General features: G+C 42.5%; 1 protein-coding gene across 9 annotated transcripts; it reads right to left on the reverse strand.

The window, feature by feature from the left end:
• Positions 1–382: 382 nt before the first annotated feature.
• On the reverse strand, positions 383–15,583 carry LOC127469466 (uncharacterized). Of its 9 annotated transcripts, none has more exons than XM_051783821.1 (5): positions 15,466–15,583; positions 8,581–8,789; positions 4,931–5,052; positions 2,703–3,975; positions 383–2,066 (listed from the first exon to the last, which is right to left on the reverse strand). In XM_051783821.1, the coding sequence occupies exons 4-5, from the start codon at positions 3,792–3,794 to the stop codon at positions 1,851–1,853; spliced, it is 1,308 nt and encodes a 435-aa protein (XP_051639781.1). In that variant the 5' UTR covers positions 3,795–3,975; positions 4,931–5,052; positions 8,581–8,789; positions 15,466–15,583; the 3' UTR covers positions 383–1,850. The 9 variants fall into 9 exon arrangements, with proteins under 9 accessions (XP_051639781.1, XP_051639787.1, XP_051639784.1 ...); XM_051783827.1 differs by lacking the exons at positions 8,581–8,789; positions 15,466–15,583 and adding an exon at positions 6,805–6,940 and having other exon boundaries at positions 383–477; positions 1,953–2,066; XM_051783824.1 differs by lacking the exon at positions 8,581–8,789 and having other exon boundaries at positions 15,466–15,575.
• Between the last annotated feature and the right edge of the window lie 2,945 nt (positions 15,584–18,528).

An 18,528-nucleotide genomic window follows, 5' to 3' on the forward strand; every position in this document is an offset into this window, starting at 1 on the left:
CTGTCATTCTCTTGCCCTCTGGATGTAACCTACTTACCATGTTTCTCTTGCTCCAGCAACCCCTTCACTTTGAGTACTATTTTTTGTATACTGAACAGTATATGTATTATGTATTTAGTTATATCCTTACCAATTTTTCTTCCATTGCATTCAACATTGGAATACCATGTTTGTCTTTCTAGAAGATCCAGTATTCCAGTTACTTCGATAATTACTCCTCGTAAATCATGTATATAAACCAAAAGATTTTGCAGAGGTGTTCCCTTTAGCAAGGGGCACTTGCATTTGAAGGGTCCTCCGTCAAGACTCAACAAATGTAGGTTAATCTCACTGTCATAACCTTTACATACACAAACCAGAGAAAGTCAGAAATGAAGAACAATTTAAAGATGCAGCATCTTTTTATTACTTGAACGAGTCTAACTGCAAAGATCAAAGTCTGCATAAAAGGACAGAATGTAACAAAGTGAATATAATCTGCAAAGAAAAAGACATGGCAGCAGAAAATATTGAAAAGCAGTCAAGATAACTGTTAAGGTTAATGAGAACTACTAATAACATTGTTGTAACTGAAAGCACTCCACTGCAGTTCAGCAAGTGGAAGCATCTGTGTAAAACAGCTGTAAAATAAATCCAAACATAAAATGTTTCACTAGGTGTTTGATCCTATTTGATTTCCGGAACATATGCTGAAAAAATTATCGTATGTATAGATGGAGAAACACCATAAAAATTTGACTATTCTCAGAGTCTGCCTCAGCATATGTAGGAGAAATGATGGCCAACGCTAATTTTCTTGCAATGGATGTTTCATTAGGGTATTGGCACAAAGGTAAAAAATCTAGGTGTTTTACCTACGCTTTTTCAATATATTCTTTGGAAATTTTTGCTTTACCTGGCCCTGAAATATTTCACAAAAAGATACAGTATATTTTCATGAATGCTGAGGGTACACCAATGATGCTCCCATTCAGGGACAACAAAAGCAGACCATTCTCAGAGATCTTGGAAAGGCTGGGTCATGACAGTTTAAAATCCAGTTGACAGAAATGGAAGTTTAATGCTGAACAAGAGATAATAGACAGATCTAGGAGAAATACTAATTCATTATTGGTCATTAATTTATCTGTAGAATAAGAACTTGAACAAAGGTTTTTCTGGAAATGCATGTCCAGTCTGCCTGCTGAAACAGTCTTAAGAGCTTTGTTGTAGAAAAATAGAAAATGGATACAAGAGGCCAATCTGAACTGAGAGTTTGAAAATCTGAGGGATTAGAGAAAGCAAACACCTATTCCCAGAGTCTCTGATGATACTAAGCAAAACTGCCAAAAGATACTTCTAAACAAGGCCATAGGGCGAGACTCTTTCAAAAGCAGGTCAATGACTATAAATATGTGGTTTGTGCTTCTGGCACCTTAAAGTGAACAGCAATATGCCCAAACCAGAAAGAGCCTAGCACAGGTACGAAGAGCTTCCTGTTTCTGCCTATGAGATACACATTGGCACAGACCGACGGCAAACCATTACTATCAGTAAGAGGTCAGAAGGCACTTTTTCTAGTTTCAGTTGCAGTTGTATGAGTGCCAAACAGAATACAGACCCAGAAAAGATTTCAGCAACAGCTGGCATTCTGTCCACAGTTTTTGCAAGAACTAGGGGAGAAAAAAGAAGATAGATCCTGACATTTTAAAAGTAAGTGTGGTGAGATTCTCCAATAGAAAACATTTTATATCGTGGGGTCAAATGCTAAAAATTTTTGAGAAGTGTGCTAGTGTTGTGTAATGAATATTTCAAGGTGAAGCATACTTCATATTTGTACATGGCTAGGTAAGTATGTTTGGCACTTTTTGTCAGTTCTTTGCCCTAGTGGTTACCTTCCTTTTATGTGCAGGAGCTTTACCACTATACTTCTTAAGTTCAGAGGGACTTAGCCTGGTGAGATTGACCCTTACATCTTTAACAATACCAGATTTCTTTCTTAGTTCTTTGTCTTTATCCTCAGGTGCTTCTTCCTCATTTCTTTTTTCCAAGCTTTCTTTGGATGGAGATACAGTCTCGTTGAGGAACTGAAACAGGAAAGAATAGAACTTGACTGTCTGGAAGTGAGTGCTGGATAGTAATTTTTCTCCCACCCCAGTTTATCTTCACAGCTTTTCTTCTGCAGTCTTTCTTACCTTGGGGATGTGGCTTTGCCAGAGGAATTTAATTCAGGAAGGACCTTGTAAGCCAGCCCTTCTCTATTCTTCCACTGCTACTTTAAAAAGTGATCATGATGGCACTCATCACCTGTTTTCAGAAACCCCACCTTCTCCCTTGGGAAATATCTTGCCATTATACTAAATTCTGCTCTAGTGTTCTCTAAATAGCAACAGGCTGCTCCCATTAAGTGCAGTGCTTTTGTCCTGTTCAAATACTAGAAAAGTCTTGATATATCTCGCGATTTATTTTTTTCCTCAGCATTATTTTATTTTCTTTTTAAACAGTAAAGTCTTATAGACCTGCAAGCCTAAATTCAGATTACTCTACAGTGATTTTGTCCACTGGATTTGTGTTTGGCTTCCCCACAAAAATGTGAACAAAACCAGGCCACTCATCTTTCACAGCGATATTTTGAAAAATGCACTTTGCATTCAGCTATATCTAAGAGGAAAGTAATTTACTCTACATACACAGACAATCACTTGATCATCATAGGTTACTACCTGCTGCATTTTCGCAGTAGAGGGGGAGCAGTTCTTGGGCTGAGAGATGGTAGTCATCTCATGTGAAGAGGAATGTGTTTCATTTGACGTTTTGTCTTGGTGTGTGGGGGTAGCACAGGTTGTAAGACATTTTATGTTCTGTTTCACAGCATTCTCTCTTGGCAGCAGTGGGTGTGGAACTTCGAAAGGTAGATTATGGATAGAACCACATGTAATGAGCCAAACCATGGTCTTCACAAGCAACATAGGATGATACCAAACCATTTCCCTTTCTGCTGTCAGATCTTCATGCGTCATTACATATAGAAGATAGACTTGCCTATTATAGATCATTAGAGCATTTCCGTTAAAGAGAGGAATTTCCACTTGCTCTTCGATAGAACTGATAGATGAAAGTGGTAACATATCCTTATAATCCTTATTCTTCATAGTGATGAGTGACTTCAAAATTTCTGAAACACCAGTGTTAGATGATTTTACAATAAGAGGATAGGATCTTGCTGTCTTTCTGGCTGGCTCTTCTTTCTCTGGGGTTATCTGGGAACATTTCACATCTTCAGTTATATCAGGACTAGAACAGTATCTTGGAAAGTTTTCGCTGCTTGGTATTAAAGACTTTGAGAAATTGTTCCAAAAGGAGCTGGAAGCCTCTTCTAACTTTATTAATGGCCATACATAAATTACAGATTCTGTTCCTGTAGCTTGCCATACTTCAGAGACATTTTTTGCTGCAGCTGATAGTAGTTCCTGTAGTTTAGATGGCAAAGAAGATAGTGGTATTGATGCAATTTTGGCTTGATATGGTATCTCTAGATCAGGTTTTAAATTCCACACCTGAGGTTCTTCAGTAACTTTAAGAGGATCAGAGATTCCAGAAATGGATGTTTTGCCTTCTTGGTCAGCATGAGTTAGTGAGAAGCCTCTTTGCAGAGAGTGCTTTTCAGCTGAGGTTTCAATACTCTGAGCATTAAAATCTGTTGATAACTTTCCTCTGCCAGCAGAGGTCATGCCAGTATTTTCTAGCATGTCAAAATCTTCACTCTTCAATTGCTGATTCTCTAGCACAAGAGCATATGTAGGACTGGTATCCATCTCCAAAAAAAGCGCTATAGTTTGACTTAATGTATTCTGTTTAGAGAGATGAGCTTCTGTGACTGGGCAGTTGTATACAATGACAAGGCTTCCAGAGGAAAGGGAATGCAAAAAGAGTTCCAGTAGGTCTCATTTATTTTTACCTCTTTCCTGAAGGGCTTCACTTAGGCAGCCTGACATCCTTAAAATAAATGTGGATATAAATTAAAATGTGATTACATATTTGTAAATACACAGTGATTTTTTTTCAGTTAACTCAAAATATATTAATAAACAGAAATATATCTGTGATTTAAGTATTAACTAAAGCTCATCTAGCCAGTAGGATTCTTCTGTAATAGTAATTTATTGTGAGGTACTTCCAATCTTGACATAAATTGGCAATGAGTTTGTTACACCCTGAGCTCACTTGGCACGTTTTTAAAGGGGCTTAGGCACTTCGATTCCCTTTGGCGGTGCACAGGAGAAAAGAATAAACTTCTCAGGAGGTTGAATAGTAAACTTTTATTGGAAAACTTTAGAGAATAAGGTACTTGGCGAATTTTAAAGCAAACATCCAATCAAAGTAAGGCACTTCAGAAAGCACTGACTTAGTCCGACTTTAAGATACCCAGATTTCGAGAACAGGATGTCAGGAGAAGAAAGAGAGAAAAAGAGAGAAAAAGAGTGAAAAAGGAGAGAGAAAGATCAGTAGTCACCACCCTGGATCCAGCGAGGTCTCAGGAGCTGTAAGGTCCAGGGCAGTGGGACCTGTCAGCGTCACCCCTGTGTCACGGCCTTTTATCTGCTCTGGTCTCCCAGGGCCCTCTCGCCAGGTAGGGCTTTCATTGTGCCAGTAGCTTGGTAGCCACGTTGGGGCTGGACCAGAGGCTCCAGTGGTAGAGTGTGGAGCAGCGTACAGCCCCACCCCAGCAGAACTTGCATTGCTACCCCCACACACACACACTTCAGTTGTTTTGAGCCTGTAATTATTTCTCTGGTCTCCAAGAGAGTTTCTGCTTGCTTCCATAGGAATTTACCCAATAGTGCAAGCTGTTGGTGGACAGCATCTGTTTTGTTCAGATGCAGTATTCCCTCATGTAAGAAGATACAATGCCACTAAAATCAATGCACATTTTTAATAAAAATGATCTTACCAAAGAACTTTACAGTCAGTTTTGTACTTCGCTTGCAGAATGATTTGACTTCAGCAATCAATCCTAACTTAAAACTACTCTCAGCTGTAGCAGAATCAGATCCAGTAGCTTCATCATGGCTTCTAATAAAGATGTAAAAAAAAAAAAGAAGAATCAAGTTCAGATGCTTATCTGATACATATTAAAACCTTCTAAGCACCAGTGTAATTGTAAAATGCTAAACAACCATAAGTACATAGTTGAACTTACAGTAGAAGAAAACATGGAATTTAAATTTGTATCATGAGAGAAAGGCAAAAACGCTGAGATGGATTAAAACAAATTAACTTTGAATTAACTGCTGCTTCTCCAATGATTATGTTCTCCTAGGAATAACCTACTTATCTTAGCACTGCAGACTTGATTTTGTAGAAAGAAAACATAAACACGTTACTTGCATGTCAATCACACAACTTGAAGGTGGTTTTTAGTCTTCCTAAATATTAACAACCTCAGTGAGTTTTGCCTCCATAACTGAGGAGGTTCAACTACTTAATTTACCAAAAGAAATGTAATAAAGACAAGTTCAGTGAGTGTCTGTTGAGGATCATGAAAATTAACCTTTCTGAGTCCTTTTACCTAGTAAAAATGAATAAACTGAAAAATAAAATTACATTTCCTCCTCATCTAGGCTGTACCTCCTGCATTTATGATGCATACATCTAGGTGCAATCATGTAATTCGAATATTTAGAAATAATTAAAATTCACTCAGTGCAAAGCAGAACCTCAAACTTAGGAAATAAGCACACAGATTCCCCTATTACTTCTAGTTTATGCATACAAATCTTTTTCATCAGAAGTGGTCTTGCAATCTACCTTTTATGACTATGACTCACCATTGCCCTATCTTCACCAGAGACAACGACAGCGAAGAGTCTTAAGAGAACTCACAAAAATACTAAAATTCGTATTTCAAATTTCCTTATTTTTGATAAAAATGTGCATATGAAAACTGCAATCATCAATTTGTAGGAATATATTTGTTCTAATTAGGTTTTCACTTGTAAAACTTTGGCTTGGCATCTTAGTTTGTTTTTTCTTATCATATAGCAACAATTCGGGGCGATTCCGAAGCTAGCCCTGAGAAAACTTAGATTTCCTGAAATACAGGCATGACTGCTGCTAGTGTGGCATATATTATTTTTGCCTGGACTTGATCCAAGGTATAGACATAGTGCCTTTCAGTTGTTATATCATAGGTGTCTTAAAACACAGCATCTGCTCAGTTAAGTACCCTTATTTCAACACTGGTTCTGCATGGAAACTCAAATGGATCCGTAAATTGTCTAGGATTTCGTGGCGTATGTTAAAAAATACAGGTATGGCACAGGCCACTAGATCTGCTATACAGTTTAACATACATATTCCTTTCCTTTTGCAACAGGTGGCCTGCACTTAGGCTGTCAAAAAATGCCGTGATGTTCGGGGAGAGAGCAGTTCAAGAAGCTTCCTAAAATTACATACAACATGTGCTAAAGGTCCTTCTAGCCCAGTCCCTGCCTCTGACAGTGGCCAAAAGAGGAGGCGCAGCAATAATTTGAGAACAGGCCATGCACACAGTGGTAATTTCCTGGATACCCCCCAGTCTCCAACAGTGGGAGGCACAGGGCCCTCCTGAGCCAGCAAAGACTTCTCAGTGGATTTCCTGTTGGCACCAGCCCTGCTGTGTAACACCCACTCCTTCCCCAGCAGCTTCTACCCCGCAGTGGTGCCTGCTGGGTCACTTACAGCCGCAAAACCTCCTCAGGTCCCTGGTTTGGGGTCAAACCCTGGCATTCCCAGTACAGCTGGTGTGGGCTGGGGGAAGGGGAAAAGGAGGTGCGGCTTAGTTACCATTACAGCCAGAGCACAGGTGCCAGGCTAGAGGAGCAGCCTTCAAGTGCTGCAGCAACTGCTGTGGCAACTGCCAGAACTGCTGAGAGCCTTCCAGAACCTTCCAGCCACTAGAATCTTCCAACGGACGCTGGGCACCGGCAGTTTCAATGGCTGCTGTGAGTGACACTGGGTGCGAGTGACACAGCCCCATCGGCCGCTGCCCGCAGGCTCCGGGGCTGTGCCCGCATGGCTGCACCTGCCCTGCCAGCCCAGCCAGCTGTGCCCCTGTGCCCACGGCCTCTGAAGGACAGGGCCCTTCACACCATCTCAGCCATGGCGCCAACCCTTGCATCCCCGCACCTTTCGGCCCCTTTGGCCTCTGCAGGGCTGCAGCTGACAGGTCCCCACTGCTCAGGGGTGGCAGCTCTCCCTGTGACTCACCGGGCTCACCCCCCCACCTTTCCTGTGGGAAAGGGCCCTGGAGGCCCTCCCTGAGCCCATTGCGCTGCACAACTTCACTGCAATTTCCTCATGGCCAGGGCACCTTGCCCCTCCTTCAAATGTCCTCATTCTCCAGCCAGACCCTCGCTGGGTCCAGAGGGGACAAATTACCAGGCTCAAACCTCCCTCCTGGCCTTTCCTCAGTGCTGTTTCCCCCCCATTGACAGGCAGTGCTCAGGAGTCAGAGGAAAAACAAACCCACCCCACTGTGGCACAGGTGAGTGCTGAGCCCTCCAGCACACCTGGGCTGCCCCAGCCTATCCCAGACCCTTTGTGCTGAGGAAGGGCTCAAGGTCACAGGTGCTGCTTGCCTGAGTCCCAGCCATCTCTCCTCAGCTGACAGGCCCTGGGCCAGGAGTCACTCCTGTGGAAGGGCTACAATGCAGATGACCAGGCACAGGGGCCTCCCCCAGGCATGGCCATGGGGCAACTCCACAACACACCAAGGATGGGAGGGAGTATGAGCGTGGCAGAGCACTGGTACAGGCTGCCCAGGGAGGTTGTGGGATCTTCCTCTCTGGAAACGTTCAAAACCCACCTGGATGTGTTCCTGTGTAACCTGCCCTAGATGACCCTGCCTTGGCAGGGGGGCTGGACTACATGATCTCCAGAGGTCCCTTCCAACCCTAACTACTCTGTGACCAGGGTCTGTGCTCTCTGCTGCTCCACCACACTGGGAACAGTGCCAGAAAGCATTTGAATAAGCAGCCAAATTAATCTGAAATACTTAATCAGGTATTCACAGAAACACAGAATTATTTATGTTAATAGGGTCCTCTTGTGATCATCTTGTCCCACTCTGCTACAGCACAAGAACTCATGCAATGAGTGGTGGCCTGGCAGCAGGATGAGCTTTGAAATCAACCCAAAAATTATTTACATGGAGGCTGAGGGGAGTGTGGGGAAGTGTAAGGATAGGAAAGGCAGGGTGAGGGGTGGGGGGAAGCGTATGGATAGGAAATGGTAAGGATAAAAAGGAATAAGGGAGACCCTCCCACTGAGTCACAAGGTTCAGAGTGGACTCCCTTGCCAAACTTAGGCCCTGACTTGACCAACAGTTTAGGCCTAAAGGTTCAACACCCCTTAACAGCACTTAATGAGTAGCTTAATTTAAACAATTTAGCAACAGAGTCATATAGAATTTACTATAACACAACAGTAACTCACTTATAAACCTTAGTTACAAATCTAATGTACTTAAGAATCTAAGAGAGCAACCTTCATAGTACATTTGCTACAGCATATTCACATTCGCATGCACACAGACCTAAAGGGTATGTACAAAGTACATACCTGTGAAAAATTCTCCTCAAATTCAGTGAAGGACTCGTGTAGGATGCCTTTCTATCAGCCCAGGCTCTGTCCTCGGCATTTGGTGGCGGTCCTTCAAATATTGCAAACTTGAGAGTCCACTAGGTCTGAGGATAGTCCCACTCAGAGAAAGATTGTTGGTTGCAACCTGCTGTGGTCCAGGAGAGCTCAGAGGATCTCACTAAGGACCACTGTTTACAGAATCACAGGAGAGTTGGCTTTAGTCATAGTAATTTTTCATCCTGGCCACAATTTGGGTCAGTAACTTTCTTTGAAAGTTTGATAACAAAAATGTTGTTCCACTTGGGTTGTTTTTCAGGCAAGAGAAGTTCCCAAGGCTGTTTGTTAAAAATCAGAGGCTCATTAGACAGCTTAAGTTCCTGGGAGTAGACAGTGTTTCTGATAAGCTCAAGAGGGGCTTAGCCCAGGTGCTGTTCATCGAGGCTGAGGCCTCATGAGCATTTCTGAGATCACGGTGCAGCCGAAGGAGGAGGAAGAGGAGAGGGAATGCACCACCATACCATAACCACCTGGCACTCCAAGTTTTAAAGTGCTATCACCTTCACTGAATTTTCCCAGCAGGTATTAGGTTAAATTCAACATGAAACATGAATTTCCTGGGATTGTTCATTGTCAGCCGCATCCTGCTAAGGATTTTTACATTTAGTTAGAGGACATGTTTCATACGTGTCGTGCAAGGTGAACACCTGCTGTCTCTGGCTGCCCATACCTGTAAGGTTGCTGATGTTCAGTATTTGTTCTTTTTTTAGTGTCTAAAGCTACCTGAGAAATCAAGGCCACTTCCTCCCAGTCAGATAATAAAAAACATAGTCCTTGCCCCAGAGAGCTTATGAAGTAAAAACGTTAGCGAGAGAATAAAGAGGGTTTTTTCCCTGTTCCTGCTGACTGAGTTTTGCTGAAATGATATCCTGCTGTGATACACACAGGAGGAGCAAGGAGCATAAAGCACATATGTGGCTCTAGCACATATAAATGCTTTATTGTGGGCAACCCCAGGAGTGACCCTGACCTTCAGCACTAAGACAGGATATTCACCATTAGCCACTTATGTGCTTATCAGCCAACAGAGGTGAGAAACAGAAGATGGAAAGGAAGGCACGGGCTGAAAGATGAGGTAAAGAGCAAAGTGAATTGCTGACAATTTTGCTCTTCCTTCTCATCTCTTCTTTGCCACCATATTTTTTTGTGCAAGCTGAGAGATCATGAAAGTAAAGGAGGAGAAACACTCTGGCTGTGATCTGCCCACCTACAGCTTTCAAAGTATTTTAGGGAGGATGAGGGCTGTATTGAAGCCCAGTGCAGAAGGATGCAGAGATGTTAACCCTAGCTAGTGAAATTTAACTGGCTACCAAGAAGGCTGTGGGTGTGCAGATTATTTACAAGTGTGTGTGCAAGGAATATTATGTGTGTGGGAGGAATATTATGTGGGGAAAAATCATCTGTACATCTTAAAGAAACAGTCCCTTCACTGTACCAGAATTTCTGTTACCTCTCAGCTGCCACATATTCCTTTAAGTAAAAACCTAATACCTTCCTCTAGCGTTGCCTCTTCTTACATCCCAAAACACTGAATTTTGTCTTTTGGTGCTACTCAAAGCTCAGTTCAGTCTTTCACATATCAGAAATGGAGTCACAGTAGGGAGCTGTATGAGGATTTTCGAAAACTATTTTGTTATAACCTCTGGAAACTTGGTGCAATGAACCTTCTCACCTGCAGCACTTGGTACCTATCCCCTTGTAATCATTCATGGCCTTATGTCCTTGCCAAAAAAATTACTTTAAGAAGAAGGGAGAGGAAAGAAATGTCAGAGTTTTCTCTAGTGAATTCCTGTGACTACTCGTCTGGTAAGGAGGCTGCAAACTAGCAAGTTGTGTTCCTTACCCGCTTACAGCTTAGAGAGGGGAGAGAAGGTTTTGATATCAACCCTGTATGTGCCTTTTCCACATTGATTTGGGAACCTGCTAATCAGTTAGGAAATAGTTCAGTGACACAGCATGTCACAGACACTGAGCAGATGTTAGACTTAATCTTGATTTTTTTTCCCCTCAACTATTTTCTCTAAACGCCTAGGGAAAAATTCCAATTTCAGTGGGTTCTGGACCAAGTCCTAGCATATCAAGCACTTGCTAATAATACACTATGTTTATTTATCTGTTTCAGATGCTGATCTGTGACATATAAAAATGCCATACTGCACAGATTTTGAAAAGAGGTGGCCCCCTTCAGCTTGTGATAAATCCTGTTCGGAAGCAACGCATAGCCTCAAAGGAGGAAACTGAAGAATGGAAAAAGACAAGCATTCCTCCACAGCCCGTACAGCCCAAGAGATTAAGCCATGACCATCTGCAGCACCAGAACAGAGAACACCACACAGACAAACGGGCCTCCAAGGAGCCAGCCAAAAGTCTGCACAGGCCCCAGAAAAATATAGTACTCTAGTGTTTCATGTGAGCAACTACACCCTGCCAGCACAGTGCGGACACTGGAGTGCATCAGCTGTGTCGGATGTGAGCTCTGTGGGTGCAAGGTGCCCCGCACAGCTCGGCGGTGTGCCAGCACATCCTCCCTACCTCTGCTCACAGGATTTTCCCACCACCCTGAGCGCCTGAGCTTCACATTCCAGCTACCCGCTGTCAATGTCTCTGTTCTTGGGAACCTGTAATTCGCGGCTCTTGCCAGCATGTGGCACAAGAGACGGAGCAGGCTGCCCGCACTGCCGAGACTAAAATCGACCGACTTTTTAAAACGTCTGGCCAGTCGCTGCCGAGTCTGTGCTCCGACGCGGTCAGCAGTGTATTCCATCAGGAGCAAAGGTTCTCCAGGTTTCTTATGGCACAGTAGTGATGTTTCTTTACACACACACACACACACACAACATGATTACATATGGATCAGACCGTGACTGGATAATAGAAAGCACAAGGGAAAAGGTAGTGAAATGCCAGCTCTTTTGCAAGCAACAGAGTGACAGAGGAACTCCTGCTCGTGTCAGTAATTATCAAAAGTCAGAATCTCATGCACAGAAATGGTGCCCTTCCAGCAATTAAACCGTGAACAGTTAGTGACACATTGAATAAGGGTTCTCAAATGTATAAATGCATTGATACAGCCGGGCATGCAAACTGGCAGGGTACTAAGCAAAGCAGATGCTGAAGAAGCTCTATTTAGTGAACCAGAATTAACTTGATCTCATTGTTTTTATGCATCTTCCACAGTTGAACAGATTGATTACACTCAAATATCTTCCTTTTTAAGTGATTCCACTTATTCCAGTTCTTTGCTGATGCCTGTTTCTCATTGATTTTACCTGGCTACAGTCACTAGGGAGCTAGATGCTTCATGGTCACCAGCTCTGTAATAAAAGATGAGGGAATTATATCTCACACTGGCAGACCTTTATGGCCCTGAACTACTGCATTATAGGACATCACCAGATTTTCATACTTCTAAGTCCAGCTTCATATGCTTGGGCACAACAGTTCAGCATGACTCAGTAGCATACAAGAGCATGGACTGAGCTAAGGACTGTTGTTGTGACCTCTGTAACCTTGAATCACAGCACGGCTTTGCTCCATCTGCATGATATGATTTCTAATCTTAGGAACAAAGCCAGCCATGCAGAAGTCCTGAAGACAAAGAGCTGGATCAGCAGGGAATTGGGAAAATGGATGGAAGGGCAGATGAAGATGAACTGAATACTAATGCTAGCAGTTACAACAGTTCTGAGAGGCTGCTGTACCTGTACCCCCAGCTCTCATTATTTAATAGGTCTGGAAACCCCCACTGTTTCAATCTGCCATTCTGGATTATTTCTCACCGAACTACAGACAACTGCATTCACATGCCTGTGCTTAAACCTTTTATGTTTCACTGGCACCTGCATTCAGAGATATTTCAGCACTGAATTTACTCTTGCCTTAGTGTCTGTCTCCTAGAAAAGACAAGACCACAGCATATCAGGAGAGATGACAGTTATTATCAGCCTGTTGTATACAGTGCCAGGGCTGACATGAAGATTATTCTGGCCTTGGGGAGCAAAGGGAGGTGAGGTATTTTGAAAGAGAGCTACAAGAATGAAGATAAAAATCACATAAAGTTTTCCTATCTCCTTCTGGCTTTGTTCCTCTGTATTTCCACTCAGCTGAAATGTTGTAACTATATGCCAGGCTTGGCAAAACGACAGGAGCAAGAAGAAAGTAAGAATATGCTCAAGGAAAGAGAAGTTCAAAACTCCCCTCTGAACTCGTAGAGCTGAGAGAAAGGCAGCTGGCACCAGGGTAATGTTTCCTTGTAACACAATGCCATCTGCTGGGACTTGCTATAGCAGATGAGGCAGTGCAAATGAACTTGGGATAAACAAGTCCAATAAGGCTAGAAAACGCATGCTGCCATGTCAACACAGACTGATCACATTTGCAGTTAGAAACAAGGTATGGTTTAATAGAGCAGTTTTCAGAGATTTTTCATACCTTACTGCCTAATACATTGTCATGGAGTATGACAGTGTATATACATCCTACAGAATGTTCAGGCTGGCTATTGCTGCTGTAAGCTTTTCCCTCTAGAGTGAAAACCAAGCACATTGTGTCATAACAGAAAAATTGATACTTGCTGGGTTCACTGCTGTGTCACTTCTAAGTCATGTTGAGCAGTGCATTTGTCATTCGTGCAGTGGACAGACAGTGATAGGATAGATTTGTCCATGACAGTGATGTTCTGACTAGCAAGTAGGATTTCCTACTGACTGTGATTCCCAAAGGTATGATGCTGGAGGCCTGCTTGTTTGTGACTTGTTTGCTGGTTGAGATCACTTGTATGACTGGAAGCGTAAGATGCTGGTGCCAGACCTGAGTTCAAATCCTATCCTAACATGTGACAGCCATGTACCATGAGACAGATGAGGAGCTAGCAACTTTCCCCCAGCTGTTCCTGAAAGAGGTTTGTTCATATAGATTGTGTTTGATAGCAACAAACTGGGAGGAAACTACCCCTAATGCAGTTTTTTTGGTTGCTGAGGAGGGATGGTTTTAGACAACCTGGATGCTTGGGGTTTTGGGAGTTTTCTAAGTGTCCAGATGTTTCAGTTGGCTGAAATATGTTCTTTTTCCTATTTTGAAATATCCTTTCTCATTGGTGTACCTGAGATTTGTGGCCCTGAGTGGTGCTGAGTGCTTCAGACGGTGCCTGAATAGTCTAATATGCTCTGTAGAGGTTTCAGTCTCTTTCAAAAACAGGACTTTGAATCCTATTCCTGCTATGTGTTGCCTACCATATTGCACTACATACTGCCTGTGAATGTTACACGTGCTAGAAAAAAATTGTTTCATTCCTGTAATGGATGTGTTAATATTGACTTTGAATTTGACAGTTCTTTAAAAACAAGCTTGGGATGGCTGTGCATCTTTCTGGGTTTGAAATATCTTTGTGCTCTGCAAATCCCATGGGAAGCATACGCTCTACAGACTTCTCATGCTGAATGCTTCAGGTTGATTAGATTTGTTGCTTCAGGTTGCTTGATGACAGCCCCTTTGAGCTTAAAATCATTAAGAAAGAAAATACTTCTTATAGCATCTTGTCTGGACCACCTACATTTCTGTGGCAAGTTACATGTGTGTGTTGGAATTCCTCTGTCCTCACAAATGTTAAATTAAAAGAGACTTGAATTTACTTGTGGAGATCTGATGTTGAACAGGTCCAAAATGCTATTTAACCCATAAAAGCATTCATTGTAAGCATACTACTGAAGGCATAACTACATTTGATTAATGAGTGATGACTTAATGTACTTTGGTGAATTAAACTGAGAATTTTGCTCTGGAGTATTTATTCCCCAAGAACGCTGATAGCTGCCATAGAGTTTGCTCCTGCCTAGTCAACTATGTTTTGATTACACTAAGGCACAGACAGAGCAGTTTATTGGTCTGGAATATTTGTTTGGACTGTTTTTTGGTCACAGTGTATGGTGAATGTATACTCTGCTTAATTCTGTTTTGCGGTCATGCAAGGACAAAGATATTCGTAAATTACATTTAGTTGTCTTTCTTACAAGCTAACAGTCAATGTTAACATATGAATGTGTGAGACTGCCTTCATTACAATTCCAATTTGTTTAAGATTTCCAGGGTGTTGGTAAGGTTTCTGAGTCATAGCAAAGAATTTTTAAACAATCTTCAAACAATTTTTTCCTTAAACAATGCTGTTTTGATCGTATTGTCAAATATGGTGGATAACAGCAAAGAGGGCCTTATATGCTGGTGTCTCCCTCCAGACAAATTTCTCCACTATATGGCAACATTATTATTTTCTTGAGGTCTTTATGAAAGGCACCTCTTCTCCACTTCATTTAGGCAGTATGAGCAAGTGGTGGAATAATATCTGCCAAAAGACAGAGATGGCAAAAATATGAATTCTCATACAAACTGTATACAGTCAGAAGTAATTGCAGCAGCTTGTAAGACTCCAGGCCCCGAGCTATGAACTCACTGAAGGGTTTTTACTTCAAAAATATAAAAGGCTCTGACAATATTCACCCTCCAGATTGTTAGAAGAGCCTTCAGTTGTTTTAACACCATAAAGAGAGCACAAAGGAGAAAAGCTGCATTTTTTCTCAGGAGGTACTTTTACTGGTAAGCTTTAGAAAATATGAGTACTTGGCAAAAGTTTAAAGGGTAATATTCAACCAAAATAAAGTATTCCACAAAGCACTGACTTAGCATATGCTAACCCATATAACTTAGTAAAATCCAACCCATCTAGTCTCAAGCTACCCAAAATATTAAGAAGGGAGATGAGGAGGAGGAGAAGAAGAAGTAGAGAAAGAGAGAGAAAAAGAGAATTATAGCTACCAGCCTTTGAACCAGCATAGGTCCAGCCACAAGCATCCAGAAAATGGAGAGTTCTAACCAACCAATGGAGAGCACGTGTTGCTGTTTTTATGTGCTATGGCCCCTGTGGCCACAGCTCCCGCCCCTAGGCGGGATTTCCACCGTGCCATCCAATCTGGGGCTGGGTTAGGGGCTCCAGGGTGTGAATGAGAGAGTGCTCCTGGTGTCCTGGGTCTGAGAGATGCTTTGGGGCTGCCTCAGTAGGCTCTCAGGGGCTTGGATATGGGGTAGGGCATTCCTCCATGAACTTTGACTTCTCCCTTTATCCCCATCCCCCCCACCCCGACTTGAGTCGGTCTGAGCCAATAATTAATATAATTACCCAGTGTCTCAGCTTAAACTAAGTCATACCCTGAGCCTTTCCTTACTGTCCCTCAACTATTTAAATCAGTGAGGATTAAGCTGAGCTGTTTGACATGCCCTGAAACACAGCCACTAGAGCACTGTTAAGGGGTGAAGGCACACCAGTTTTATAAACAATTTAATTTTTTGGTTTAAAGAATAGTTTGTTCCAGGAACATGATTTTCAAAATGCCTGGCCCCACTCTAAAAACACCTATGAAGTTTTCTTGGATTATAAATTCATGCTTTCTGTTGCCTCAGCTGCCTGAGTTTTGTTAGGGAGGAATAGCTTAGTCATTACTGCACATCTACAAACATCTCAAACTAGGTACTCTCCCTCCTCAGAGGTCTGACCTAGAAAGGACGCTCAGAGCACACTGTGCTTCGTGCAGTACAGAGCTCCCGCTGCTTCTGGTAACAGCTGCTGGGAGGGTAATGCTGCCTCTTCCCTCGCACTCTAATTCAAGACCCTGATGTCCAGAGCATAAGCAGCTGAGAAGATCTGGCTGTGGTTCTTGCCCTTGCCTGTGAGGATTCAAATCACAGCCCTTGCCTTCCAGCTATAGCTGGACTTCCAAGCTGATATATTATGAAGATAAATCACCCTTGTGTTTGTCATTCTCCAAGAAGGTAAAGAAGGCAATCCTCAACAGCACAGAGACTTGACTTGCAATGAAAGCAAGAAGGTGCAGTGTTTATTCACCTGCAGCAGAAGCTTCATGTGGCATAGGACATGTGGTTAAGGGATTATGAGCAGCCTGTTGCATAAGCTTTAGGGACTATCACTCCAGAGGTTCTAGCCGTGGTGATTCTACTGGGTATGAAACAAGCACACAACACGATATCTTAGCTATAATGCACCTGCCTAGCTGGAAATTCTTCATGAGAACTTTTGGGGTCCTTGATATGATCCATTTGCCACCTTCTTAGTGACAGCCATACCTGATACCTGTCATTAGGAGATAGTTTTCAAAAAATGCCAACCTTTGATTGTGTGATACTTTGGGTATGATATGCAAATTGCTCAGATAAAGGGCAGGTAGCCTTACCTGCAGTTATCTATGACTCTTGGCATTTATTTCCTGCAGTTAACTGTTAAACAACAGCTGTCCCACTTTAATGAGTGTTAAAAAAAGTACAGCAGCTCATTATTTCTCTTTCCTAACAGGCCCATTTTAGAAGCCTTCACTTAGCAGTTCTTGTGATTCATGCCAAATGGAACTCATTTCCATGACTATTAAGGATCATTTGCAGAGAGTTACACATAACACAGCACAGGTTTGCACTGAACCCTCTCTGAAAGCTCATTTTTCTGCTGGCTATGCTCTGTATCAGTGCCCATCTGTGGGTCTCCCTGCATCTGTGTGAACAGAAGCACGGTATAAAACCAAAAAGGTTAAATGAAAAGATATACTGCCAGTAGAAACCTTTTATATCTTTTGAACAGCTTTCTTCTTTTTAATGTGTTAACTCCAACTCAAAATTGCGTAATGGTAGGAGCCTTTGTTTTACCTCTTCTAAGACATGCATGCATACATTCCAGTTGGAAAAGCCATTTCAGATGCTTGAGAAGGATGAAATGTGAGTCTGCTCAGTAAGTTGGAGAGAATTTTGCTCTGAAATTTAAAAATGGCACAATCTCACGTTTAGTTCTGCAAGTACGCTAACCCCTAGCTATTTTTAAGGCAGGACAATGCATGTAAATGAAAGAAAAGCATTCAGGGTTTCTGGGCTTCCCTCTTAGGATAGCAGAGGGCATTCAGCTTAGTGTAGATTCTTGCATAGGACAGTTCTGCCATTGAGACTTGTCTTATAACTGTCCCAAGACAGCTGCAGTGAATGCGACAGAAAGGTTGCATCTAATTAACAGCAATGTGTGTTGGTTTAAAAGTATACTGGCGGGAGAAATGAACCCATCTCAAGAGAGATTACGAGTTACAATTTACTAAAAATATTACTATAAATACAATGACACAGAGAAAAACTGATTTTAACCCCCAAAGACAGATGTATAACCCCATAACCTGGGAAAAGAATAGAACAGTGTTTGTCAGCCCCTGTGCTGAGCACCACATGGCCCCCTTGGGTGCAAAGTAGAAGGAAAGGAAAACCTGTTGTCTAGATGATGGTGGCAGTCCTGTTGGAGTAATAATCACAGTCTTGTCGAGAGTGGCAGTTGTTGTCCTGTTGGAGTTCTGGTCCTCCTCTGGATCCAACGAGTGGTGCCAAACTCCAAAATTTATTATGCTCAAATTCAGATGGGAATGCCCACTATCTCCCCCAGCACGGGGAGTTTCACAAAGGGTGATTTAACGCTGTGAGTCAAGGGATATTTTTGGAATCGTTGATGCACTAGGTGGTTGCAGGTGCCTATTACACCAGTCCATTATGGTCCATTAGCAGAGATGACCCCTCAGACTGGATGTGAAAGTGCTAATGCCTCCCTAGGGGGAGTTATCACAGCCGAGTCACTGGTGTGAAAACAGAAGAACACTCCCCTGCCTCACAGCATTTCTTTAACACCCAGCTTGTAGCCTGAGGTGCCAGGTGTGCAAATGATCCATTTTTAACAGTCCATCACAAATGACATAAAGGGTGTAGAATACACAGTTTTGGTTATACCCACGTAGTGATAAACTGGACCCGGTCCCTGTAACTAGGACACAATGTGTGAGGATTCAT

This window comes from Manacus candei, unplaced genomic scaffold, assembly GCF_025592945.1.
Source record: "Manacus candei isolate 608988 ecotype Guabito, Panama unplaced genomic scaffold, ASM2559294v1 h1tg000017l, whole genome shotgun sequence".
Lineage (NCBI taxonomy): Eukaryota > Metazoa > Chordata > Aves > Passeriformes > Pipridae > Manacus > Manacus candei.

What these genes read in the sequence shown, in the direction of transcription:
- LOC127469466 (XM_051783821.1), bottom strand. Translation starts at nt 3,794, where the DNA reads ATGGATACCAGTCCTACATATGCTCTTGTGCTAGAGAATCAGCAATTG. An exon ending in CTACTGCGAAAATGCAGCAG is followed by an intron (nt 2,067 to 2,702) that starts GTAGTAACCTAT and finishes TTCCTGTTTCAG; the next exon opens with TTCCTCAACGAGACTGTATC.